This window comes from Pseudorasbora parva, chromosome 18 (assembly GCF_024679245.1).
Source record: "Pseudorasbora parva isolate DD20220531a chromosome 18, ASM2467924v1, whole genome shotgun sequence".
In the NCBI taxonomy this organism is placed as follows: Eukaryota; Metazoa; Chordata; class Actinopteri; order Cypriniformes; family Gobionidae; genus Pseudorasbora; species Pseudorasbora parva.
In genome coordinates this window covers 44,378,659-44,406,259 of record NC_090189.1, presented here as the reverse complement: position 1 = coordinate 44,406,259, position 27,601 = coordinate 44,378,659, and the positions used below count along the sequence as shown (strand labels likewise).

At 39.5% G+C, this 27,601-nt stretch overlaps 1 protein-coding gene and 1 long non-coding RNA gene across 4 annotated transcripts; both read right to left on the bottom strand.

The window, feature by feature from the left end:
• Positions 1 to 910: 910 nt before the first annotated feature.
• On the bottom strand, positions 911 to 8,471 carry LOC137046785 (uncharacterized). Its single transcript, XR_010899076.1, has 3 exons — positions 7,940 to 8,471; positions 3,958 to 4,017; positions 911 to 1,171 (listed from the first exon to the last, which is right to left on the bottom strand). It is a non-coding gene; the product is annotated as an uncharacterized lncRNA (long non-coding RNA).
• A 3,454-nt stretch (positions 8,472 to 11,925) lies between these two features.
• On the bottom strand, positions 11,926 to 16,349 carry LOC137046763 (oocyte zinc finger protein XlCOF6-like). 3 transcript variants are annotated; one of them, XM_067424157.1, is made up of 3 exons: positions 16,305 to 16,344; positions 15,974 to 16,169; positions 11,926 to 13,242 (listed from the first exon to the last, which is right to left on the bottom strand). In XM_067424157.1, exons 2-3 carry the CDS (start codon positions 16,119 to 16,121, stop codon positions 11,984 to 11,986), a joined length of 1,407 nt encoding a protein of 468 aa, XP_067280258.1. In that variant the 5' UTR covers positions 16,122 to 16,169; positions 16,305 to 16,344; the 3' UTR covers positions 11,926 to 11,983. The 3 variants fall into 3 exon arrangements, with proteins under 3 accessions (XP_067280258.1, XP_067280260.1, XP_067280261.1); XM_067424159.1 differs by having other exon boundaries at positions 15,974 to 16,114; positions 16,305 to 16,333; XM_067424160.1 differs by lacking the exon at positions 15,974 to 16,169 and having other exon boundaries at positions 16,305 to 16,349.
• Between the last annotated feature and the right edge of the window lie 11,252 nt (positions 16,350 to 27,601).

Here is a 27,601-nt window from a genome sequence, read left to right as displayed (position 1 = left end):
GTGTCCCACTCTACTATCCCCACTTCTTGGGCCAATCTTACTCTTATGCATAGCTCCCTCCACCCTATAGGTAAGGTTGGTCTTAGTTTCCTTCCTCCACATATCCAAAAATAATCCGCTACTGCCTCACTCTGATCTTCCAATGGTTCAATTAGTGGAAAATGTAAAGTTGCATTGTCACAGTCTTCATGATTTTGGATCACTTCCATCTTTTTGTTTATGGTTGCAGTCGCATATATTATGCTGGTGGGCTTATACACGTACGGATCCCCATACATATTTTGATCTAAATGCCAGATTATTGTGCATTTGCCTCTAAACCTTCCTACATTTATATGCCCTTCAGTTTTATTGTAGCACTCATATTCCAACGATGGATCCATTATGTAATTCTGTGGTGTCTCCCTTTTTCGCGGGTCTATTCTAACATCTAGCTTTTGACACTCATCTCCCCATCCTGCCTGGTAATAAAATTTCTGGTAGTGTGAATTCCCTAGCATAGTCAGACATTCCGCTGGGCAGTATGGGACATTCTTTCTAGCCTTTTTGCAGTAACTTGAGTAAAATTTGGCTCAATGCTTACTATCATATTGATTTGGTAGTACTGTTAACTTTTGCAATGGTGGTGGCGCACAAAGCATGCAACTTTCTTGGTTCACCTGTTTGGTAGTGTACTCCGCCCACTTGTACCAGTCGTTATGATGCGCAATGTCCAACAGTTTTTCTTGTTTTAAGTCTATGTCTTCTTCATATCCTATCTCAGTGTAATTATCTTCTGCATCTCTACCCCATCCCCAAGATCTCTTCTTAATGTATTTGGGTGCAACATTACCTTGTTCTTGCTCAGTCACACTAGGATGAATCACTCCAGCTAAGGTCAGGTATGTCAATGTCTCTGAAGTCGGTTTCTGGGAGGTCAATTTCTGGGAACTCAATGTCCTGTAAGTCGAGCGTGGAGAATTCTTCATGTTGTGGTGACCTGCTTGTTGAAGGTCTCGGCTCTGGGGAATGATCTCTTGGGAGCCCTGGGTCTGAGGAAGGCACTGTAGCAAATGTATCAACAGCATGAACAGTGCTAGTGTCTCTCTCACCTTCCTGTTCCGTGTCCACTGGGAGGGGTGTCCCATCCTGTGTCTGCACTTCATCTCTTGCTTCAGTTCTTTCAGCAACCCTAGAATGAGGTTCATCAGCATCATTATTTTCTCCTGCAGACACTGTATCCACTCCATGTTCTTCCTGGACATCTTGTTCTATCTCTTTCTCGTCCCCCTCTGCACCATCCACCTGTTCTTCCCTTCTTTTTTGTCTTAGTCTCGGTACTCTGGTGCAGTGATTCAGATGGTACCATGTGGTGCTACCTTCTACCTGTACTGCTGTTGGGGTCGCTCTTACTACAGTGTATGGTCCTTCCCGTCTTGGCTCATTCCACCTTCTTCTAAAGACTCTCAAGTACACCTGATCTCCTGGAGTTACAGGGCAAGGTGCCTCTTCTTCTTCCCTAGTTCCCCTGCTCTGCTCCTGTGTGTAAATGGCCTCATGTATGTTAGTTAGCTGCCTTATGTATGTTCTTAGCTCATTTTGGAGCTGTTCCAGGGGCGGTCCTTCGTATGGTCCTCTTAAATGAGGAGCTGGCATGGGTCTACCTGTTAGCATCTCATGTGGAGTTAGATTACTTATTCTACTTGTTTGCATACGGTAACTCATTAGAGCAAGGGGTAGAGCCTCGACCCAATTCAGCTTGGTGTCGGCGCAAATTTTGTTAATTTTGGCCTTCAGAATCCCGTTAACCCTTTCAACGATACCCTGACTAGTTGGCCTATAGACGCAGCCTAGTCTTTGTTTTATTCTTAATTGTTGTAAAACTGTCTTGACTGCCCTTTGGATGAATGCTGAGCCATTGTCTGAACTGATTTGGGATGGTATGCCACATCTCGGGATCACTTCTCTGGTCAGAAACTTGATGACTGTTTGAGCTCCCTGATCGGCTGAAGGCTCCGCCTCTACCCATCTACTAAATCGATCAATAATCACCAGCATATATCGTTTTCCTCTTACTGACTTTATCATGTCAACATAATCTAGTACCAAGTGTTTAAATGGTCCTTCTGGAACAGGAATTGAGCCAATTGGTGTTCTGGTGCCTTTTCTTACATTGTTTTGGGCACAAATTTCGCATTCACTTAAAAATTCATCAATTCGTTGTTGTAAATATGGTGACCAAAATCCTTGTCGTTTAATTTTTCTCATAATCTCCCCCCTTGCGCAATGGTCAAATCCATGCGCATCTGTTATTAAGATTGTCAATAATTGGTTTGGGGCTATCATATATCCTTCATGAGAGCGATAAACCCCATTGACATCTCTTGTTGCCCCCCTTTGCTGCCATAAAGCTATTTCATATGGTGTTGCTCTATTCTGCATGTCTTTTATATTGTCCATAGTAGGAATAGGTTGAATCAAAACTGAGGGTGCCATTACAGCAAGTTGGCATCCCGAAGCCTGCTTAGCATGCAGATCAGCAGCATTATTTCCTTTGATGACAAAATCATTGCCTTTCTTGTGGGCTTGGCATTTAACTATAGCCAATTTTGTTGGGTACATCATTGCTGAAATCAGTTTAATAATCTGGTCTCCATGTTGAATTGGAGTTCCATCACTCTTTTTAAATCCTCTTTGTTTCCATACTGCTCCAAATAAATGGCATACTCCATGTGCGTATGCAGAGTCAGTGTAAATGTTAGCTGTCTGATTTTTTGCTAGTAAGCATGCTTCAGTTAGGGCTCTCAGTTCTGCCAATTGTGCCGAGCACGGTTGGTCACAATGCTGCACCACAACTGGAACAAATGAGTCACCCTCCCTTTTAACTACAGCAAAACCAGCATGATTCCCCAGATGATCTCTAAAGCATGAACCATCAACAAAATAATCTACTTCTGCATCTGTAATTGGGGTTGACTCTAAATCTGGTCTCAGGCGTGTAAATGCTAAGGAATCTGTTATACATTCATGTGGCTTTCCTTCACCTTCTAAAGGGAGGTAGTTTGCTGGGTTTACTGTTGAACATTTCTTTATGGTGACATCCGGGTACGTTAGTAAGGCAGAGTATGTTAAACTTCTTGCTTGGGTTAGTACAAACCTTCCTCTCTCCAGCAGTTCAGCTACTTTGTGATGTGTGTATATTATGACTGGATAGCCCATCGTCACAGAGGATGCCTTGTCATATCCAAAATATACGGCAGCCACTCCTTGTTGATAGCAAGGTGGATAGCCTTGAGCTACACTATCCAATTTTGTGCTATAGTAAGCGATTGGCTGCTTTTTTCTTCCACTGCATGTTTCTTGCATCAGGACAGCGGATGCAAAGCCATCTTTTCTGTTTGCTATATATAAATGAAAAGGCTTTTCATAATTTGGGGTAGCCAGTGCAGGAGCTGTTTGCAACTCCTTTTTTAATGTTTCGAAGGCTACCAAGGCTTCGGCATCCCATGTTAACTTTTCTCTAAGATTTTGCTGGCCTGTTTGTTTCATCAAGGCCCTTAGGGGAGCTAACAGCATAATCTTCTATCCAATCTGCACTAAATCCTGTCATTCCCAAGAATGTCATCATTTGTCCTACTGTTTGAGGTTGTGGCGCTTTACTTATACCTTCTAATTGGCTAGGAGAAATTGACTTTGTCTCATGTGCAATAATCCTTCCCAGGTATTCAACCTGTGGTAAACAATATTGTAATTTTTCTTTTGAGGCTTTATGGCCTCCTTCTGCCAATTTGGTAAGCACCTTAATGGAATCTTGATGACATTGCTCTAAAGTCGTTGAGCATATTAACAAATCATCTACATACTGTATCAGTGTGCTATCCAGCCTCAAATCTTCCAAATCCATCTTTAACACCTGGTTAAATACATGGGGGGAGTGCCTGAACCCTTGTGGGACCCGCGTGTATGTGTATTTTTTACCTTGATAGGTGAAGGAAAAAAGGTATCTGCTCTCTTCCGCCAATGGAATGCTGAAGAAAGCTGATGTGAGATCAATGACAGTAAAATAGTTAGCAGCAGGTGGAACATTTGTCAACAATGTATGAGGATTTGGAACTTCCGCTGGCCAATCCTCTACTACTTCATTAACTGCTCTTAAATCATGTACCAATCTCCACTTATTCTTATTTGCTTTTTCTACTGGCAAAATGGGAGTATTACAATAACTGTCTGTCTCAATCAACACTCCTGCTCTTATCAATCCTTCTATTGTCTTCCTAATGCCCTCTACTGCTTCTGCTTTTAATGGATATTGTTGTTTTCTGGGTAATACTGCTCCTGGCTTCGTTCTTATTGTAATTGCACTTGCAGACTTCACTAACCCTACATCTGTGTCATGCTTTGCCCATAATTCTGATGGGACTTTCTGTTCCATCTCCTGTATTAGTTCTTCAAATTTTGATTTCATAGATTTCTTTTCTGAAGTACTTTTTGCTTCTTTACTGTTCTTTACTTCATCCATTACTACTTTCGGTGTACCTTCCATTACTGTATGGCATACAATCTTTAAGTATGTTACATCTGGTGTTTGAAGAATGTAAGGATTCTCTGTGGCCTCCCACTCCTTTTCCTTAGCTTCTTTCATCATTGGCCCTAAATCTCTAGCCTGTCCTCCTTCTTTTACATATAGAGTGACATGTGGGGTTGATCCTCTTATTTTAAACCATTTTCTTGTGAAATCACATTCCTCTATTTGCAGTGCTGCTCCCATTGGTCCTACTACTAAATAGTGTGAAGTTAGGGATATCTGTTGCTTGTCTGTGTGTTCTAGCCAGTCTTTTTCTAATTCAGGGTTTCTTGTTGGATCATATATCATTGTGCAATGAAACTCAGTCTTTGGTTCTTCTGGGTTCCTCAGCTGTTCTTTTATATATCTCCCCCATTTACGTAATGTTTTTTCTACCCCTTCCTTTAAATCCCCTATCCAAAATATATTTGCTTGTGGCCCTATGGGGTTGTCTTCTTGTATGACAGTCATTTGTTTTACTGCTCTATTGTCAATATATATTCCTTCAGGGGAGCACCAAATTTGCAGATTTAACTTGCATATTGCGTCTCTTCCTAGCAGGTTGACTGGTGTCTGTTCTGATATTAGGATTGGAATTCTTACTTCAGAGTATTTTACTTTTATGCTGACTGGAGCCGTCATTGGAACTAACTGTGTTTGTCCCGAGAATCCTACTGTCTTGACATATTTTCCAGACTTGGGGAGGTGAGAGACGTATTCTGGGCTCAGACAACTGAAGGTGGCTCCTGTATCAAGCATCATTGGTGTTGCTTTGTCCTCTACTATCACCTGCATCATTGGTTCTTGATCAGCATTGCTAGATATTATTGGCAGCTGATTCCTCCCCGTAGGATTCTCTGGGCACCTCTAGTATCCCACCTCTGGACCACGCCATGGGTTGACTGGTCCTTGGACTTGCATTTGCTGGTTTTGTGCTTGGTTCATTAGTTGCATTTCTTGTGGCCATGGGTTAGTGGGACAGTTTTTCTTGATGCGTCCTGGTTGATTACATCCCCAGCAAAATCCTGATGGATTATTCATTCGCTGTTGATAGTTGTTGTTCTGTCTTCCTCTTCCTCTTCCTCGCTGTTGTTGCTGTTGCTGTGGGTTATATCCACTGTTTCTTTGTTCTGGCACATAAATGACAATCGGTGTATTTGGCTGTTGCACATTGCTTGATGTTGTATTCAGCTGTGTAGATGGGGGTGTCATCAGCTGGACAGGTGCCGCTGTCGGTACTGGTGCTGGTGTCATTGTTGTATTTTGGACTGGTGTCATAAGCTGGGGTGGTGCCACTGATGCTTGTGTGGGCACTCCTGGGGCATTTACTGCTGCCATTATTGCTGAATCATCACTGTCTCTTATTGCTGTCTGTCCTCGCTTCTTTTTTGTTGTCAGTTCTTCAAGTTGGAGTTGTGCCAGTCTCCTCTGAAGCTCTCTCTCTTGATTCTTTAACTTCTGTTCACTTTTCCTGTATTGTTCCACAGCATGAGTCACATGATCACAGAATTCTTTCGTTGTCTTGGAGTTCAATCCCACTACATCTTCCAGCTTTCCTTTTACCATCGGTGGCATAGCTTCCACTATGGCGTTCCTGAACAGTGCAGTCATTATTGGATCTTGTTCTGGGTCTCTTTCTAAGTCTTGTTTCCATCTTCTTAATTGGCGCTGGACATAGGTAGTGGGATTTTCTGCCTCCCCCAAAGGTTCTCCTTTCAGGAGCTTGGGGTCCATTTGTGCTGGGTACATGTCTCTCAGGGTTCTCCACATCCTGGCACGGCATCTGTCCAACGGAAGGGCATCAAGTCCTGTTTGTTCAACGGCCGCACGCAGTCCCGTTTCCATAAGGATTTCATTTGTTCTGGCTCCCCCCACGCTTCTTGCCAACAGTGCCTTGACATCTCCAATGGCCAATATCTTTCCCATTGTTTCCTCTTCCACCTGTCTGATCCATCTTCCTGCTCCTTCATGTATGTCTGGCAGTCAGGCTATCAAGCCTTCAAGATCTTGTCCCGCCCATGGAATATACTCTCCTTGTCGTCCTTTAATAAGGATTGGGCACTGTACAGCTTCTTCTTCCAGGTGTTCCACCTGAATTTCCCTTTCTTCCATCGTAGCACTTGGTGGTCTGGTTCTTAGAGTGGCATCTCCTGTTACAGCGCTTGATGGTCTGGTTCTTAGTGTGGTGCCTCTTCTCCAGCGCATCTCAGGTTCCGTATTCTCCAGCAACAGCGTTCCAGAAACTCGCTTGTATTCTCGGGAAGGGCTGCTGGAATGAGATCGTGATTTAGGTGACTTTTTCTTGCTCATTTTGTTCAGGCTCTTCCGCATCTCTTCGGTTTCTTGCAGTATTTGTTTTCTTATCTCTTCAGCTTCCTCCCTCATCAGCTCTAGTTCCTCCGCCCTTCCATCTTTGAATGTTTCTTGCACTATTTCATTCACTTCTGTTGCTGCAGTGTTTAGTGTAAGCTCTCTCAGTGCTTGGTTTGCATAACGGTATGGGTCTTCTGCTGTCTAGCTTGCGGTGTCTCCCCCTCCTCCATTCTTTTTCTCTGAAAGTCCTTTTTTTAATTGTACTGGGGCTTCCCTTCCCTTTTTATCATGGAACTGGTCCAAGTAGCTTCCTCTCATTTCCTGGCCACTGGCCATGGACAGTTCACTCCTTCTTGTGAGGGAATCATCTCTCACTCCTGGAGGTTCCATCTCATTATGCTCTCTGTCTTCCCTATAGTATAGTCTGGTCTGATTCCCTACTATTCCCCCTTCTTCTGACTCTTCTTCAACTGTCATTTGTCCTGTCACATGCAGCTGAGCATCTATCAATGGCAGTTGCTTAGTAGCGGCTGGATATAGTGGTGCATATGGGGGTGGTCTCTCCTCTCTCACTACCTCCTCTTTTCCTTTCTTCATCTCACTTTTCTTTTCCTTAATCAGCTTCACCCCCCAATCTCTAAATAATTTAAGAACTTCCTGTTCCTTCATTCTTTTTCCCTCCCTTTTTTTAGTCTTATCATGGGCCTTGTGGTTTTTTATTAGAGCCTCCATTTCTCTGCACATGCGCAGATCAAATGTTCCCTCTGCCGGCCATTTTGTGTTTAACTTTTTGGTCCTTTTTTCCCACTTTCTGGATAAGTTTCTAATCGTATCTCTGCATATTGGGTATTGTGTTATTATTTGTTCTACAGGGGTTTCTTCTTTTTGTGACGTCGAAGCCATTGTCTTAAGGTTACTTTGTTACTCTTTCTCAAGGAGCTTGATTCTGTTTTGATGTTGAAATTGATTAATCAATTAACCAATTAATTATTCAATCTTATCAGCTCTGCTGTTCTGTTCTCAAAATAGTAGCCTTTTAGCCTTGGGGTTTCGTATGTATTTTAAAACTGCTTTTATCTGTACCTCAGTCAATGGCTTCGATGACACACCTTCCAGCTCTAGCCAATTGTCGTTGTTGCGCTTCCAAAGAATATCTTCCCCCAAGCAGATCAGTTCAAAGTCCCAGAGCTCGTTCTCATCAACCTTCCGACCCCTCAACGTAACTCCTCCTGCCCAATATGAATAGGTAAGGCATGGGGTTAGTTTAGTGTCAAACCCTCCAACTATTGTTATTGAAATTTGCAATTCACTTTTCATGCATTTTATAAAATCCAATGGCTCAAACACTTCAATCAGGGCTTCCCTTTCATGTTGTTTTAAAATCTTTCTCCCTCTGCATCCTCTCCTACTCTTTTTCTTTTCCCTCTTGGTATCCATTCTCTTATGACTTAGGCTGAGCTTCTGCTTCTCCCTCAGTGTTATGCGTTTCAACCAGTAGGTGGTGTATGTGTTCTGGGTTGCCTCTAAAAATTACCAACACTGCCAATCTGTCAAGTGTCCAATTTGTAGTGGGGAGGGGTCTGACCCCTCCTTCTCTTCTGTGTTCACAGAGGATGTCACTCTCCCACTCTACTGGCCTCGCCCATGGGCTCACTCTGATGTAGATGTTTTTGAGCACAGTTGCTCCTCCCAGACCTTTAGGCCAGCGCTGCCTTGCTTTCAGTTTCAAATATGGGACAAACACTGGAGGCAACTTCAACTCTGTCTCTATCAGCAATATCTCTAAGAGATGCACTCTCGTGGAGCAGAACTGGTTTAGGAATGATCCCAAATTTTTCAAATTTATTTGTTTCTTAATCTCCTCATGCCAGTCTATTTGAGGCCATTCACTTTCAATTTGTTTTATGTTTGTAATCTTTGTGAGACTTTGCAAGAGCTCATCCTTCTTTTCACTTGTTAAGACTTCTCCCTGACCTTCAGCATTCACATACTCATGTTCTAACCAAAAATGCCTTTTAATTCCTTTTGACTCAATTAGTGCTTTCTGGTAATTTTGATATTGTCTCTGCTCTATATCTCTTCTTCTATATCCTTCCCTATTGTTACTGCCAACCCCATCACACATACTGTAAAAAGACAGAATTTCACTGTATCTCAGCACACACCTATACTTCCTCTGATACACTTATCTTCTGTGTTTAAACAATCATATGCTCATTCACACCTCACATTCACACACCCGGGTTTTCAGACACACTTTTTCTAATTTATAATATTTTAATAGCTTTTGGGAGGGCAAAAATATATTTCATTCTCCTATTTTCTTCCCAACAGTGGCTGTGTCTCTTTATCTGGATCACAGCGTTTGCAAGTTGGAGAATGTCCAAACAGACAGCAAAGCCAATTTCTAGGGATATTTTTAGTTTTTTTTTATTCTTTTTACAAGTATTATTTCTTTTTGCTTTTCGTTCTTATCTTTCATTTGTACTCACTTAGCCCTTTTTAATTCAAAGGGTACCATGCAGAGGCATACTGCCAATGCCCATGCAACAGTTTTGTGGGAGTTAGGCTAATTTCTCCTGTTTTTCTATTCAGTCTGGGTCTCCAAGACGGAACACTGAAAGCTAATACTATTGTCTGTCCTTCAGTTAAATGTGAATTTATACCAGCAGTTGCAAACACAGACAATATGGCTGGGTCTGACAACAACAGTTGTTCAATTTTCTGTTCTTTATGCCTTCCCAACAGTCTTATACAGCAGCGCGCTCCCACTGGAGCAAACAAATATATCTTATTCCACACAGTCCCCTCCAATCCTAACCTCTGCTCCTCTGATGTGATTGGGACAACTCTTTTCCACGGCACACAAACTTGTCCAATCATGTATTCCCACAAAACCCTTAGCCTATGTACAAAGCAATTTTAAGTACAATTAGACACTTCTGTAATTTTTTCTCTTATTCTACAGATTATATACATACAGTTTACACCTCTTTATCTATCTTCTCCCTTGAATTCACTTTTACAGCACTCTCCCTATCCTGACAGCTCAGGCGCTTCTCGTCTGGCTCAATCAAACTTGGATCACTTCCCAGACAAGTGCACCCTTACAGACACACACACATACATCTGCTTCTTCTGCAGATGAGCACAAAGCACTTGCTTGTGCTGAATGCACCTCTTGCATTCATTCAAACGCACTTCTTGCGTTTGTTTTCACACAGCACTTCTTGCATGTGTTGAATGCACTTCTTGCATTCAGACGCACTTCTTGCGTCTACTTTTACTTCACACAGCACTTCTTGCATGTGTTAATCTACGCATGCGCTTTCTCTAAGACCTGGAAATTACTTCTGTCTTTTCTCACATTATTCATGTGTTTCAAACATTTATTCAGTAATAATTAATTATAGGTTCGTTTAGTAAGGCAACAGGTTTTTACCCAAGGCAGCGGCTCACAAGGGACCACACAAAACAAAATATAAGCAAAATTGCTTACCTTGTATTGGTTTGGCGCGCCTTTTGTTTTGTGAGGCCTCGTGCCAGCCCGCCCCGGGCTTCAACCCAGCCCTTTCCTGCTCCTGGCAATTGGACTCGCCAAATTATGTCGTGGCAGATTCTAAGTTCTTGATTGCCTTCAATTCTTTAAAGAAATTCTCTCAGAGTCGAATTTCCAGGTCTCAGAAGAAATTAACTTTATTGTTGGGACAACAAAGTGAGATGCAGCTGTTCATCTGACTCTTTCATGGTAAAGCTTAATTTCTTATACTCTTTTCTTATCACTTTTTATCCAATTAGCGCCCTTTTTCTTTTTGGCTCCACCTTTCAGTTTCGCCACAATTATACGCAAACTTTGTCACGTACCATATTTATTTGTGGAAAATCCCCAGCTTTCTTATTTTTTAAAAAACACTTATATAACCGTTTCCCAGCAATATATACCAGTAATATGACAGTTTCCCAGCGCTTCACGCCAGTTTTTCCCGTACAACCAATTTAATATCTCTTGTTTCTCATGCCTTGATGTTTTTGACGAGCGACAGACCTTGAAATTTGGTACACAGCCGAGGCCCGCTTATACTGCGGCTAAGGCCTAGTGAGGCCTACTAAGGCCTAGTGAAAATGAATTTCTTCTACACAATATGCACATTTGTTCTTTTCTTATTGTTGCGACTAAGTTATTTATTGCAACGACTGAGTTATTCGATTTTAGACAAAGGTTGCATTTGACTGTTAGCCTATGTTCTTGTCCTTATCTGTGATAAACTCTAAGCAATGCGCATCCATCTCGCGAATGTACAGTAGAGATGTGACGGTGTGGACATTTTCCCACCGGTTAATCAAAGTGTGATGTGACAACACCGGTAATAATGGTGTCCCAGACTCTGTGCGGCCAAGCAGATTTTAGTTTTGGTTCAGAATTAGCCTATTATTCTTAATGAAAAACACAACAAACTCCCTTTAATAGGCGCAAAATCTTCCGCGATCATCTTGTCTGTCAGCTCAAAATCTGACTCCTCACTCGTTGCTCAGCAGACACCTTCAGTTTTTATTTTAACGGCCTGTTCTCTAACTGAACTAAATTACTTTATTACTATAAAAAATCAAAACGATGGTGTGCAGTAGTCTTATTCGATCATCTTCACCCAAGTGTTGTTTATACTTTAGTTTGGCTCAGCAGCGCCCGCCTTGTCTCTTCGACGCGCTTGCCGTTGTGCTATTCTTTTAAACGGCAGAGCCTTTAAACCTTCTTTAGCCACTTTTCCATTGGCCAGCACGAGCACAGAGGCTGAAATCATGCCTGCGGCACTTCTGTAAAATCCACACTAAACACGCCTTCACTGGACTCTGTCACACAATATACAAATGTACAGCAGCAAGAGATGAATGAAGTAAATCGCTAGACAAATATATCAGAAGCTGTCATTTAGTCTTTATTTACTAACCTGGACACCACATGTGGCTGTTGACTGACCACGCACAGGTAATAACTTGCATGTTTTATTCGTTAATGTACCGCTTTTTTTCCCTTTTCCTTTACTTTTTTTTGGGGGGGGGGGGGGGGGATATTCTACTGAAAATGTTCTGAGTAAAATATTCCTGAAAGTTCATTAGTAATGCCTTACACTACTGCGTATTCTTTGCAGAATGAGTTTTCAAATGCTGTTTCAGGTTTGAGTGATATGAGAAACTCTTCTCACACTGGAGACACTTGTAAGGCTTCTCTCCGGTGTGAGCTCTCATGTGAACCTTAAGCTGATCTTCAATCGTGAAGCTCTTTCCACACTGAGGGCAGGTGAAAGGCTTCTCTCCAGAATGAACTCGCATGTGAATCTTAAAACTTTCTTTTTGTTTGAAGCTCTTTCCACACATTTTGCAGGTGTAAGGCTTCTCTCCAGTGTGGATTCTCATGTGGGTCTTAAGATTTCCTTTTAGTGAGAAACTCTTCTCACACAGTTTGCAGGTGTAAGGCTTCTCTCCAGTGTGAACTCTCATGTGAACCTTAAGCTGGTCTCTCATCGTGAAGCTCTTTCCACACTGAAGGCAGAAATAGGGCTTCTCTCCAGTGTGAGTTCTCATGTGAGTCTTAAAACTTTCTTTTTGTTTGAAGCTCTTTCCACACAGTTTGCAGGTGTAAGGCTTCTCTCCGGTGTGATATGTTATGTGGACATTAAGTTCTTTTTTTTGTTTAAAACACTTTCCACACTGAGAGCATATGAACGGTCTCTCTCCGGTGTGAACTCTCAAATGAATTTTTAGATTTCCGTTTTGTGAGAAGCTCTTTCCACACTGTTGGCAGGTGAAAGGCTTCTCTCCGGTGTGAATTCTCAAGTGGTCATCAAGGTTTTTTTTCAGTGTAAAACTCTTTCCACACTGAGGGCATATGAACGCCTTCTCTCCAGTGTGGATTTTCAGGTGGAGTTTAACATTTTGTTCTTGTGTGAAACTCTTTCCACACTGTTGGCAGGTAAAAGGGCTCTCTCCAGTGTGAAATCTCAAGTGGGCTGTCAGGATTTTCTTCTGGTTAAAGCTCTTTCCACACTGAGAGCATGTGTACGGCTTCTCTCCCGTGTGAATTCTCATGTGGGTCTTAAGATTTCCTTTTAGTGAGAAGCTCTTCCCACACAGTTTACAGGTGTGAGGCTTCTCTCCTGTGTGGATTTTCATGTGGACTTTAAGGCTGTCTTTTCGACTGAAACTTTTTCCACATTGTTGGCAGGTGAAATGACTCTCTTCCGTGATTTTAAGGGTTGTAGTTTCTGTTTTAGGAGTCTGTGAGTAACTAAAAGATTTTTCCCCAGTCGTAAAATAATGACATTTCTCATGCTGATCTTTCTCTTCCATTTCATTCAGTTCTTGACTCTCCTCTTTCAGTGCCATCAGGTCTAGGGTAAAAAGAAACAAAAAAAGTTTAATGGCACAAAACCAGTTAGACATGTGAAACATCAAATCCAACATGCATTTGTTATTTTACATTTAATCATTTAGCAGACGCTTTTATCCAAAGCTACTTATAAAAAGGGGAGGGAAATAGAACCAACAAAACAAACAAGGGCAACAACCTGCAAGAGCTGTAGGAAGTCTCAGTTAATCGAGCACAGTACACAAACTATTTGTTTTCTTTTTTTTCAAACAAACAAACAAACAAACAGAAAATGTAATTTGTTTGTTAAGTACTAGTCTTTACTGGTCAGGTGTAGTTGGAAAAGGTGTGTCTTAAGATGCTTTTTGAAAATGGCTACAGACTCGGCTGCTCGAATTGAGATGGCATGTCGTTCCACCAGGTGGGAACAGTCCAGGAAAATGTCCGTGAGAGTGATTTTATGCCTCTTTGGGATGGAACCACGAGGCGTCGTTCACTTGAAGAACGCAAGCTTCTGGAGGGTGTGTAAGTCTGAACAAGCGAGTTTAGGTATACTGGTGCAGAGCCAGTGGTTGCTTTGTATGCGACTGAGGCAAGCACCGGTGCAGTTTGATGAAGAGAGGCGTAACATGCGCTCTCTTCGGCTCATTAAAGACCACTCTCGCCGCTGCATTCTGGATCAGCTGCAAGGGTTTGATAGTGCATGCTGGAAGCCCAGCCAGAAGAGCATTACAATAATCCAGTCTGGAGAGAACAAGAGCTTGAACCAGGAGTTGTGCAGCCCGTTCTGATAGGAAGGGTCTAATCTTTCTAATGTTGTATAAAGCAAATCTGCAGGACCGGGCTGTTGCAGTAATGTGGTCAGTGAAGTTTAACTGGTCATCAATCACAACTCCAAGGTTCCTGGCTGTCCTGGAAGGAGTTATGGTTGATGAACCAAGCTGAATGGAGAAATTTTGATGAAGTGCTTGGTTGGTTGAGACAACAAGTAATTCTGCAAGATTGAGTTCAAGGTGATGCTCCTTCATCCAGCCAGAAATGTCAGTCAGGCAAGCAGTGATACGAACATCAAATGTAGGGTTATGATTGTAACCCTTGTTCTCTGAGAAGGGAATGAGACACTGCATCGGAATGACACATGCTTCCTTAGCATTGCGTATAAACATACGCCGTTCACAACAGCGCTAGCTTTTCGCAATGAAGAAAGTCTATCCCAGGCTGAAACTGGTGTGCTCCGGGGCTGCAGCTGGATATATCTCGTTGGACATGGCCTCACTTGTGGACCCACGGTTCAAGGACAAATACATACCAAGTTAAAAGATCAATGCAGTGAAAAAACAAGCTGTATTAGAGGCAGAATCTCTGCTGGCCGATAAGGGCAGCTATCAGCCTGACCCAGCTGTGCCCACTGCACCTATGCCTACAGACCAAGTAGAAATAATGCCACCAACAGCAAATAAGAAGAAGTAGTCACTTGCAAGCTTCTTTAAGCAGAGCACAGCACCACAATCAGCACACCACTGGCACAGAGGGAGGCAATTGAAACTGAACGTTCAGGCTACTTGCAGTCAGTTAATGCAGAGAGTGATTCCGATCCTCTCAAATGGTGGAAGGAACATGAAACACTCTTTCCAGCACTGAGCCAACTGGAAAGGAAGTATCTTTTGGTATCAGCTACCAGTTCCCCTTCTGAAAAGGTTTTCAGTTGCAGTGGTAACATTGTAACCTGCCACAGCCCTGAAGCCTGAAGCTGATGATAGGCTAGTTTTCCTTGCACATAATCTCTGCGATATATATACTATTGACAGAATCGCCAAAGTGTCCCGTTTACGCGCCCAGCTCTGTCCTCCTTGGCAGGTGCAAACAAACATATATGCCTCAGATCTGGGGGAAGGTATGTGATCTTCAAACTTTATTCTTAGAGGAGGTAATATATAGGAAAAAGAGGCATATTATGGATTTGACCAATGAGAGAAGGATTACATCACATATACATCTCATGATATGAGGACATGATACACGTGTTGTATGCATTACATAGAACACATCTGGTAATCATTATATGAACCAGCACTACATGGGGATCCACTCCATTAGTTATTTTTACAATGCCTTTATGACATTTTATTTGGATCTTTAAGTTTGAGAGGAATAATGGACTTTAAATGGAGCAACAGAAATCCCTCAGGTTTCATAAAGAATATCTTCATTTGTGTTTGGAAAGACATGATGGTGAGTTCATGATGACAGAGCTTACATTTGTGGTACATAGGTTAATGTGTGTTTGTGTGAATTATACCTTATAAATAGGCCGACTACAGCAAGTTGAGCCTTGGATAAAGCAACTCTATGCCGCGAATCATATCGTTTCCATCAACGATACATATTGTCTCATTTTCATATCACAATATATCGTTTAACAATATATCTTTACACCCCTACTAGAAATCTAGTCCTTCCTGATTATTGAATTCTGGCTTAGTAACTGTTATCTCTATTTTACTGTATTTTATTATTGTTTTGTACAGCACGTTGGTCAGTGTATGCTGAATTTAAATGTGCCCTATAAATAAAATGTACTTACTGGTGACATCCACACTCTCAGAAAAAAAGGTACAGTGCTGTCACTGGGGCGGTACCCTACGGTACAAAAGTGAAAAGGTACATCTTTGTACCTTACTCACCCCTAAATGGTACATATTAGTACCTTTTCGGTTTTGTACCTTAGAGAAGAGTTAGAGAAGGGACCGCACCCGTTTGATCCTCAGTTTCTTCATGTTTGACTCTGAATGTTTCTTCAATCTTCACATCTTCTCTCTCCTCTTTAATAAACGGCATCTTTATAATAGTGGATCTCAGTCGCTCCAGCAGGAGTTCTTCTGTGTGTTTGGACACTGTCATGTTTAAGATGAGAATAATGAACAGGATCCACACTAAATCTAATAAACACTAAAAGAAGTTCATTAATGTTATTAATACATTATTACATTTTACATTCAAAAATAACTAATTTGACAGTTCTCTATATAACTCTCTGAACGGGTTGTACTGATTTAAAAACTTTAAATGATTAAAAACACAAACCCTTCTTCAGCAGAATCACAGATGCAGGAGTGTGTCGCAGCCTTATGACGTCATGACGCCACACCAAAATAAAAGTCCTGTTCACAATTATAGAAATTCACATACAGAAAACATATTCAAAGGATCAAATCATCAAGAATAAAATCAAGTATCTTGATCTTCATATTCTAAAGGATTGGGGAAAGCATATATTTCAAAGTTAAGATTTTCTAGTAAAAAAATAAGTTTTTGCTTGCATTATTGTTATATAAATATCCGTCTTATTCCTTCTCGGTTTCTTCAATAAATAAAATCAAATTTCATCTTTGTTTTGTTAAAGTGCATTTTATCAAAAGGGTCGTGACTTTACTGGATCACACTGATGATGGGTTTAAAAAATACATTTTAATTGCCTGAGTGTACAACTCTCTCTCTCTCTCTCTCTCTCTCTCTCTCTCTCTCTCTCTCTATATATATATATATATATATATATATATATATATATATATATATACAAAAAATTAGCACTCCTCCTCCCCCTGCAGCCGGCTAGTCTCGCCTTTATTTCAGGCGAGGCAAGGCGCATCATGAAACTTCACTTTGCCCTCAGTCAAAATGATTTGGTAGGCAACAATAGATTAATTGGACCAAAGATCGCCCATTAGATGTACACAAGATGAATTATATCTCATGTTTAACCTCTACAGAGACATCCGAGCCAGCGGCAAACACCTGAAGGACTGGCCAAGAAAAGGCTGCTCTCGCCAGGGTTAACGAGCGCTGAGCACCCGGTGATCGCCTATATCTCACAACTCCAAAAACGCAGGATTATTTTTTAAAATAGGCGCTCTCTTTATAAATAAACAACATATTTTAGCTTTAAACAACTACACCCTAGTGAAAAAACAGTATACTAAGTTTACTTGCGGCCAGACTCATTTTCAGTATACCTGAAGTGTGTTAATGACTAGTTAACTTGAAGTGTGCTATTTTGACACAACTAATTTTGTACTAAGTATATTTAAGTTGTAATTAAATTGTGTTAAAGCACAACTTTAAGTGTATTTAGTATACTTTTGTGTGCTAAATTGGAACAACTTTAAGTATACTTAGTACACTTTAAGTATAGTGACTAATTACGTGCTTTAGTGATATTAAATGTGCTTTATTTGTATTATAAGTATATTTTATTTGTGTTAAGTATATTTTATTTGTATTATAAGTACACTTTATTCGTGTTATAGCACACTTTATTTGTATTATAAGTATACTTTATTCGTGTTATAGCACACTTTATTTGTATTATAAGTATACTTTATTCGTGTTATAGTACACTTTATTTGTATTATAAGTACACTTTGTGTTATAGTACTTTATTTGTGTTAATAAATTACAAATAAATTACCAGTATATTCAGAACACACAAGCAATATACTATGAATATAATATTGTATTTACCTTGACTCATTCAAATGACTAAAAATATACACTTTGTAGTCAATAACAATACAGTGTGTTATTACTTCGCTGTACATTGTACAATATACTTTGAATTACATAATGTCACACAATACAGTATTTTAAATGTGCTACATTACGTTTTAATGAATTACTTACTGACTTACTTTCCCTATGTTGAATGCATTTTGTTTTCAAGGACATTACAATAAATTAATCAAATCTAACACACATAACTAATGAAGAGACATTTCATTAAACAAGCCCACCGATTTTTATAAATGGTTTCACATGGTTTCAGCAAAGCTAAACAAAATTAACTTACTATGTTTTTCATTAAATTAACACTGGAAGATGTTAGAAAACATATCATTGAACTAATTCCACTGACCATCTCTATACATAAATATAAATTACGAATTATATTCAATTTTCTGGTGAGCTGCTCATTACGCTTGCGTCTGATGACCGCTTACACAGGGACAGTTGACAGCAAACACTCGTGAAGAACGCAATCTGTTAACAGAATATACGAGATAAGGGCAGGTGCATGTTTATTCAACTTTTTATTCGCGTTTAGTGACATTACCATAGGCCTATTACTTACCTCCAAACAGAAGGACTATTCCCAGTGCTTTTCGGGATCGCGTAACGTTTGGCCATTTTATTCCAAAACAGTTTATCAAGGTCAGGCAGCGATGTGACGTAATTGAACTGGTCTGAAGAATGAGCAATGTGCTTTCCGCTCTCAGTGTTTTATTAAATAATTAATGTAACGCAACATTGTACTTCACCTGCAAGGCTGTAAACCTCCCGCGAGTGAGCGTCATAAGGACGAGTACCGTCAGCAGCTCTGCCTCTGATTGGCTGCAGGCATTGAGCAACACAATCTGATTGGTCACAGACCAATGAAGAGACATTTGAATTCCGATAAGAAACAACTATTTAACTCATATTTTCTTGCGTTGTATTTTAAGTGTGCTGTTGGATTCTTCTTTGCCAGTGTAAACTTATTAAACATATTTACACTTAAATCACAACTAAAGTAGGGCTTATAGCATACACTGCATATATTTAAAACGGGCTTTTAGTCCATATTTTATTTAGGCCTATATAATAATAATTTATTATCACTTATTTATTAATGCTTAAGCTTGAACAGTTAAGCATGAATATACCTTAAACAGTATTTATAACTTTTTATACAGCTTAATGATATTAATTATGTATTTTTAAAATATGCTTTTAGTGCATTGTTAACAATGACAATCTTGAGCATAAGTTTAAAATATATAAAAAATATATTTTAAAGTAATGTTCAAATAAGTACACTTTACAAAAGTACACTGAACTTTCATTTAAAGTATATTTTTCTAAAATATATTTTTAGAAAATATACTAAAATACAATTATCTTAAAGTGTGTTAAAAGTTGTATTGTGAAATATGATGCTAATATATTTTTTATATATTTAGAAATGGTACATGTTTTGTAAGTATATTTCTAATATACTATCGGAAGAGAGAATATATTTGAAATACAATAAAGTATACTTTTTTTCACTAGGGCATTATCAACTGAAAAGCATTAAAACTACACTTAGTGACAAAAATATAGTATTTTTAAATTATGCAGGGTTCCTCATCACGTCACTTTACCACGTGACAGCCGCAAGTAGGCTCCTGATTGGTTAACACGCCGCGAATTGACGCCAAAGTTCAGATTTTTCAACTCGGGTGTCAGTCGAGCGCGTGAATGCACAAAACACACAACTCACGCAAGACGCTCAATTCGCGCCAAATTCACGTCATTCGCCTGAACTGGAATCGCGAATGAGGCGGAAATTTGCAAAATGAATATGTAGTATATAGCCTACTGTACATAATAAGGAAAAATGTGTTTGTCTTAGCACTACTTTAAACATTTATTGGGTCAAATTATCAAATTATGTGCTTGCATTCAATAATAATATTCACTTGTGTGTGCTTATAAAAGTATCATTTTTCATTAAAAATGTTAGGATGCAAGTTATTAACGTTTTAAAATTTCACATTTAAAGAAATCTTGTGTTTCATCATATCTAAATATTTATTAAAATGCAAGACTCCAATACTATTTTTGAGCAACTAGATTAGATACATGTATTTTTATTAAAAAAAGCCATAAGGCACCTACTGGGCAATGGCATTACACATGAAAATTATTATTTTTTTAGCCACAAAATGACTCTAATTTGCCTCTTTGAATTTGAATTCTCTCTTTTAACTTTAATCACTACACTAATTGTAATATAAATAAGAAGAAAAAAAAATGTGGTCACTAATTGACAATAATTGTTGCACAAATTGTATTTAGTACCAACAGATCTCCCCAAAAGATCTCCTCAAAATATTCAATAAATATTACTGAACTAAAATATAGAACATTTATTTAATTGGAAAATAGTTACGTGTATGGTCACATTTGACCATAAATGAGTATGAGTGTGACCAATTAGTAAGGAATACCTGAGGGCAAAATAAAAGAATAACATTAAATTTATAAAGCTGCATCTTAAACACTCTCCATAATAAAACTATCCTGTAAATATTGTTGACTTAATAATCAATGCACACTATGCTGTACTGTTTACGTGCAGCAAACATCGGTATAGTTTTGTTGTGTATCCGCTTAAGCCATTCAAACGCGCACAGAGCTAGAAGTATTGAGTGCTCCATGAACCACGTGACCGCCAGGAGATGATAGCATGTCGCAACTCCGTTTTTCAACGACTCTGGATTTAACATTATGCTACATTAGTGCCAAAACGTTATTTATTGTTTGAATTTTGCATTGAAACTGCCAAAAAAAATTATGTTTAATATCTTTGCTTTGTATATTTGTTTAGTAAAAGCAGGTTTGGGCGTTTGGCATTAGATTAAATTGGGCAGAGTAAGGCTGCTTTCACACCTGCCTCATTTAGTTCGGTTGAATCGTACTAGAGTTCGTTTCCCTCTTTGGTGCGGTTCGTTTGGTCAGGTCTGAAAGTATGAAGGTAAATTGATGCCATATAGAATTGCAAGCGTAGGGTAAGATTTGTGAAAGTGTACATAAGATTGCAAGCGTAAATTAAATTTGCATGCACAAGATAAGTTTTGCAAAGGTGTAAATTGCCTTGCAAGTGTAAGAAAAAAATATTTGCAGCATTTTACTGTTATTCATAAGTGTAATTCATGTATTGTGAAACTGCAGCTTCATGTTAACGCAAAATAAATATGATCTGTATTCTTCTGACTTCCATTTTTCTGCGCTTACCCTTTTGACACGTTTATTTCGCCAAAATACGGCCAAAAGCATTGCACGCCTGTGAACATCGATTTGCAAGCGGAAAAAACAGAGTCAGGAACTGCGAAATAGATTGAGCGTGTAAAACCAACCTTTGTGTAAAAAAAATAAACTGTTGCAACTGTCTAAATGACTTGTTGTGTGCGTAGGGCAAATAAAGGCTCCCGAAATAAACCGATTTGCACAGTTCCGTCTTTCTTTTAGCTGCGCTTACAGTTTTGGCACGATTCTGTCACTGACTGAGTTTATCAAGCACGAGGAGGAAGGCGGGTCCACCTTCTTCTGGAGCCAATCAAATGAGCTGCTCCATTTACTCTTATCTGATTGGTTCAACCAAGTTGGTTCAAACCTCAGACGCCAGAACACATCTTTATCTTCATTTTACTTTTAATGCACAAATACATATAAATAAACAAACAAATAAATAAATAAAGCACAATTGCTTAATAATCTGTGCACCATTAGGTTTAAGACTTATATGTTTCCATCCTGAATTCTGAGCTGGTGTGTTGAGAAAGAAAATGTATGTGAATTCAGTGCATGTATCATCATCATCATCATCATCATCATCGTCATCATCATCATCATCCTGCCAGATTTAAGTTTGTAATCTTGATACTGCTAAAAGTAGACCTAGTATTTGCACTGCATGCATAATATCACCTGACTACTGATCAGAGGCGATTCCAAAATTATTATTATTATTATTATCATTATTAGTAGTAGTAGTAGTAGTAGTATTTTGCTAAAATTAGTTCATGATAACAAAAATATGTTTTCCTTTAACATGTATTTTAAGGGTACCTCTAAATTATGCACCATTTATCATCTGTAATGCCATCGTTTAACCTCTAGATGGCGGTATATCCATGCTGTATGGCTGTGTATTCCTTGTTTGCTGAATTTTGATTCAGACATAAATAAAAAAAGTTAGTTTGCATTTGATTTGGATATATATATATATATATATATATATATATATATATATATATATATATATATATATATATATATATATATATATATATAAATATGAATCATTATAAAAGGCTACTCTTTGTCAAAGTTGAGTTTTATATTGATTTGAAGTATCAGTTTTGTATTATCCTACAGTCAAATCTGGACAAAGACAAAGCATTTCCTTTTTCATACTAACTATATAATAGCTTGATCTGTCTACACAACTACACGATCACTAATCAGAATCAATATTGACAGTGACCAGAACGATGTTTCAAAATATATAATTGATTGTTAAATACCATGAAATGTGGTCTGAAAAAATTATTCAGAATGGTATTGTTACATGGCTTTTAAAGAATGCGAATGAAATGTTTTGATTGTGAAGTTTAACATCAGCTCAGTGGTGTTTATATATATATATATTTTTTTTTTAATTTATTTATTTTATTTTATTTATTTATATATATCAATACAATTCCAAAGCAATGACTACACCAGCTCGAAATTCAGGATGAAAACATACGTCTAAAATGCACAGCTTATTTAGCAATCGTTATTTATTTATTTGTTTGTTTATTTATATGTATTTGTGCATTAAAAGTAAAATGAAGATAAAGATGTGTTCTGGCGTCTGAGGTTTGAACCAACTTGGTTGAACCAATCAGATAAGAGTAAATCGAGCAGCTCATTTGATTGGCTCCAGAAGAAGGTGGACCCGCCTTCCTCCTCGTGCTTGATAAACTCAGTCAGTGACAGAATCGTGCCAAAACTGTAAGCACAGCTAAAGAAAGACGGAACTGTGCAAATCGGTTTATTTCGGGAGCCTTTATTTGCCCTACGCACACAACAAGTCATTTAGACAGTTGCAACAGTTTATTTTTTTTACACAAAGGTTGGTTTTACACGCTCAATCTATTTCGCAGTTCCTGACTCTGTTTTTTCCGCTTGCAAATCGATGTTCACAGGCGTGCAATGCTTTTGGCCGTATTTTGGCGAAATAAACGTGTCAAAAGGGTAAGCGCAGAAAAATGGAAGTCAGAAGAATACAGATCATATTTATTTTGCATTAACATGAAGCTGCAGTTTCACAATACATGAATTACACTTATGAATAAATGTAAAATGCTGCAAATATTTTTTTCTTACACTTGCAAGGCAATTTACACCTTTGCAAAACTTATCTTGTGCATGCAAATTTAATTTACGCTTGCAATCTTATGTACACTTTCACAAATCTTACCCTACGCTTGCAATTCTATATGGCATCAATTTACCTTCATATGAAAGCAGCAATCGCACTCGGGTGCACACCAAAAGCGGACCAATCAAGCGGACCGAGACCTCCTTGAAGAGGTGGTCTCGGTACGATTTCAAACGAACTCTGGAGCGGTTTGTTTGTAGTGAGAACGTGATCCGACCTCGAACAGAACCAACTGCAAAAGTACTGATCATTTTTGGACTGAACCAGCTGCCGTAGTTAGCTGCGCTGACATTGTGTGCATGATATTATTACCTGATAGATCGTTGGCAATATTTTCGGAAGATGGAAGCATGTCAAGAGTTAATAATTAATGCACGCCTCCTCTTGAAGTGACGAGCGATGCGCGCTCGCCGTCTGCAGTGCATTAGAGCGTTGTTTTCACGTCACATCCGCGCTTCATTATAGAAATGTATTTGCATACTGTGGTAAATACACACAGTGTAGGAGATTATGGCCAGGGACAAAACCAGCCCGCAGTCGTCTCTCCATAGTGTTATTATAGTTTGCTGGCTTTGCCTCTCCTGTTGGAATTTTCCCACATGTAAATTCTGACCAATCGAAAAGCAGTTTAGGAAATACGCCATGGCCAATGAGTGATGTGGATGTTGTCACGTGCCTGCGTTTTGGTTCGTTTCAACTGGTTCGGACCAAAGCAATCAGTGTGGTGTGAAAAGGAACCAAAAAATCTGAAAAATGCAACAATGTATAATTGTTTGCCCTTGGTTCGGACCAAATGAACCGAACTAGAGATGTGAAAGCACCCTAAGAGCGTGAGACAGAGCCAGAAAGCGTGTGTCTCACGGCAAATGCGTGAGAGTTGGCAACCCAATGATGAGGGAGATGAGGGAGACAAACTAAATGTGCAACAGCAAGTGCTCCCCAGGACAGGTTTGAGAACCACTGATCTAGAACATGAACATGTCAAAGAAATGAAACCAAACACCTTGTAATCACTGTTGACTTTGCCGACATGATGGAATATTACACATCTCGCAAGTTATTTTGGCAAAAATTACATGTAAGTAAATTCAAGTTTATTTTGATTACAAGTGGGTTGCCCATAGCTGGACTAAAGGTCAACTAAACGCAACCATTGTGCCTTAAAGGGTTAGTTCACCCAAAAATGAAAATGATTTCATTAATTACTCACCCTCATGTCGTTGGACACCTGTAAGACCTTTGTTCATCTTCAGAACACAAATGAAGATATTTTTGTTGAAAGCTGACGGCTGAGAAAGGCTTCAAAAAGGCCTCCATTGGGATTTAGTACATTTCAACTGACCCATTCACAAGACCCATAAAGGCACTAAAGACTTCGTTACAAAGTCCATCTCACAACAGTGGCTGTACAATAATTTTACAATGCGACGAAAATAGTTATTGTGTGCAAAAAAATCTAAATAACGATATAATCCGCCAAATTATTGACGTGAACTCGCCGCATGCGCGAGAATATGACGCAGCTCCGCCGTTCGGAAGAGGAGGAGCGCTGCTATCGCGTGAGTTCCAGGTGAGTACACGGAAGACAATATCTTGGCAGATAAAGTCATTATTTAGATTTTTTTCGCGCACAAAAACTGTTCTCGCCGCTTGGTACAATTATTGTACAGCCACTGTAGTGAGATGGACTTTGTAACGAAGTCTTTAGTGCCTTTTATGGGTCTTGTGAGTGGGTCAGTGGAAATGTACTAAATCCCAATGGAGGCCTTTTTGAAGCCTTTCTCAGCCGTCAGCTTTCAACAAAAATATCTTCATTTGTGTTCTGAAGATGAACAAAGGTCTTACAGGTGTCCAACGACATGAGGGTGAGTAATTAATGAAATCATTTTCATTTTTGGTTGAACTAACCCTTTAAGAATATCAAATGAAATCAAACAGATTTATATGAATTAGCCACCAATTCACCAAGTTTTGCAAATTGAGCTACAATAGTGATGTGCTCAGCACTTAACCATGCCTCAGTCTCACTTTAGAGTGAGAATGTGTTGCTGTTCCACTGGTTAGTGGTTTATCTGGTGTGGTTGCAGTTCTCAGCTCATAAATTCTGACTGTGGGTTCAGTGATAGGCTTCTTTTAAATCGGAAAGTACATCAAGTAAGTTATTTCCGCTAAGTCTGTGTTTATTATACCCTGATCAGGCATAACATTATGACAGGTGAAGTGAATAGCACTGATGATCTCTTATGAATGATCTCTTACTGATGATCCACTGATGAAGCGTAAGGATTTGAGCGAGTTTGGCCAGATTGTGACGGTTAGACGACTGGGTCAGAGCATCTCCAAAACTGCAGCTCTTGTGGGCTGTTCCCGGTCTGCAGTGGTCAGTATCTATCAAAAGTGCTCCAAGGAAGGACCAGTGGAGAACCGGCCACAGGGTCATGGGCGGCCAAGGCTCATTGATGCACTTGGGGAGCGAAGGCTGGCCCGTGGGGTCCGATCAAACAGACGAGCTACTGGAGCTCAAACTGCTCCAGAAGTTAAAGGGTCATGAAACCCCCTGCTGCCGCTGTGTTTCTTCACACCTTCGATTTGAAAAGGCTTCTTAAAAGGGGAGTGGTCGACTGTGAAAAGGTGGGATGGGTATTGAGTGGGAAGAGGGAAGAGGGAATGGTTTGCATAAATAGGGGAGTGTCAGTAGGTGCATTAAGATTAGCGATACCAACAGCAGCAGTTACAGCGGTTCTGAGACATGTTCTTGGTTCACGTTGACATTGTTTACCACAGTGAGATAAAATGAGGGATGAGTACAGCGAATGAGAGAACTCTGAGACATTAAGTGGTGTGCAGCAGAGATATTTCAGCTCTTCACATCAGCATAATTCAGGGAGAAAGGCTTCCACAGACGGCGCCCGGTTACAGCTCGCTCTGCACCCTCACGTTACTTCGTATTAGCATAACGCTTCACTTTCCTCCTTGACTTCTCTGCACGCTGCTTCCCTAACATACAATAATGATGGAAGGCGAGCCTGACAGAAGTGACTGCCTCATGCATATTAACTCAATGATCTTGTATGCATACTACAGCGCAGTGATTGGACTGAATGAGCTTTATATCATGAAAATATAAATCAAGAATCGCTCGGAAACGGTCGACGTCAGCATATCCCCAGCAGCCCATACTTGGGCCGAAACGACATGCTGACGTCAGCATTTGTGACGTTGCTCCGACTCAGCTTTATTGCATGTTAAATATGGATATTTTTCTTACAGATAGCCATCGGTTCACTTCAGAAGGGCTTTATAAACACCCGGAGCTGTGAGGAGCACTTTTATAATGTCATGGTTCTGTGTTTTAATCCATCATCAAAAAAATAAAAAATAAATATATATATATGTTTTTTTCTTTTCTTTTGTTTTTTTTCTTAAGAAAAACAGCAGGGACACTTTGTGTGCATTTTGTCACGTCATTTCACCGGAAAGAATAGAGTCTCTCTCCGCAACAGCATTAAGTGATAGATTGACACTTGTCTGTGTGAAGACTGTGTACGAGCCAAAAGAGAACATAAACCCTGCCTACTTTGATTTGATTGGTCATCTCAATCCTTTTGACATTGACAAGCCCTGTTAAGACCATTGAGGCAAACCAGACCAAAAATAACTTTTAAACCTTTTAGTCGTGCTAACAACATACAGAGCGCTCCATAATGAAGCGCAGCAGAGCAGTGCAAAAATTGTAATATTGGAGTTGACAATTTAGCCATTTATAATTATTGGGGGACATGTTGTGCTTTTTGCAAAACCAAAGAAAACGAACATGATTCGCGATCTTTTAATGAAGTCTAATCTGATACTCTTCAGAAAATAAACTGTAACATAGTGAATACTTCATACAAACATGATACATATGTTTAAAGAAACTTTGAAATGTCCAGTTTTAAATAATTTAAATAAAAACCATATTCTTTGCTTAAGTAATCTGTTTGAAAAGAGAGATGATCTGTTTGATGTGAGTCGTTCACCCACAGAGTGTGCCTTCTTTTAAAAGTCAAATACTGACAGGATCCATGGAACTATCTCTGGCTGCATCAACTCAAACACACAAAGTTTAGAGAGCTTCGTGTAGGTTAGTTTACATCGTTTTGAGAGGCAGTGAGGAATAATCCTGGAATAATTTACCAAAAAAATGCTGTTGATTTCTAAGAGCAATGGATCCAGCCGAGGATTGTGAGGTAAGTTTGTTCTGTTAGTGTTTGTGAATATTAAATCTTAAAAAGACTGTTTGCATATGAATCCTGCTGCTTCACAACATGTCATAGATGCAAGATGGTTCAAATGATTTGGCCTGTTTTGGACAGACTATGAAGGGTTTGAT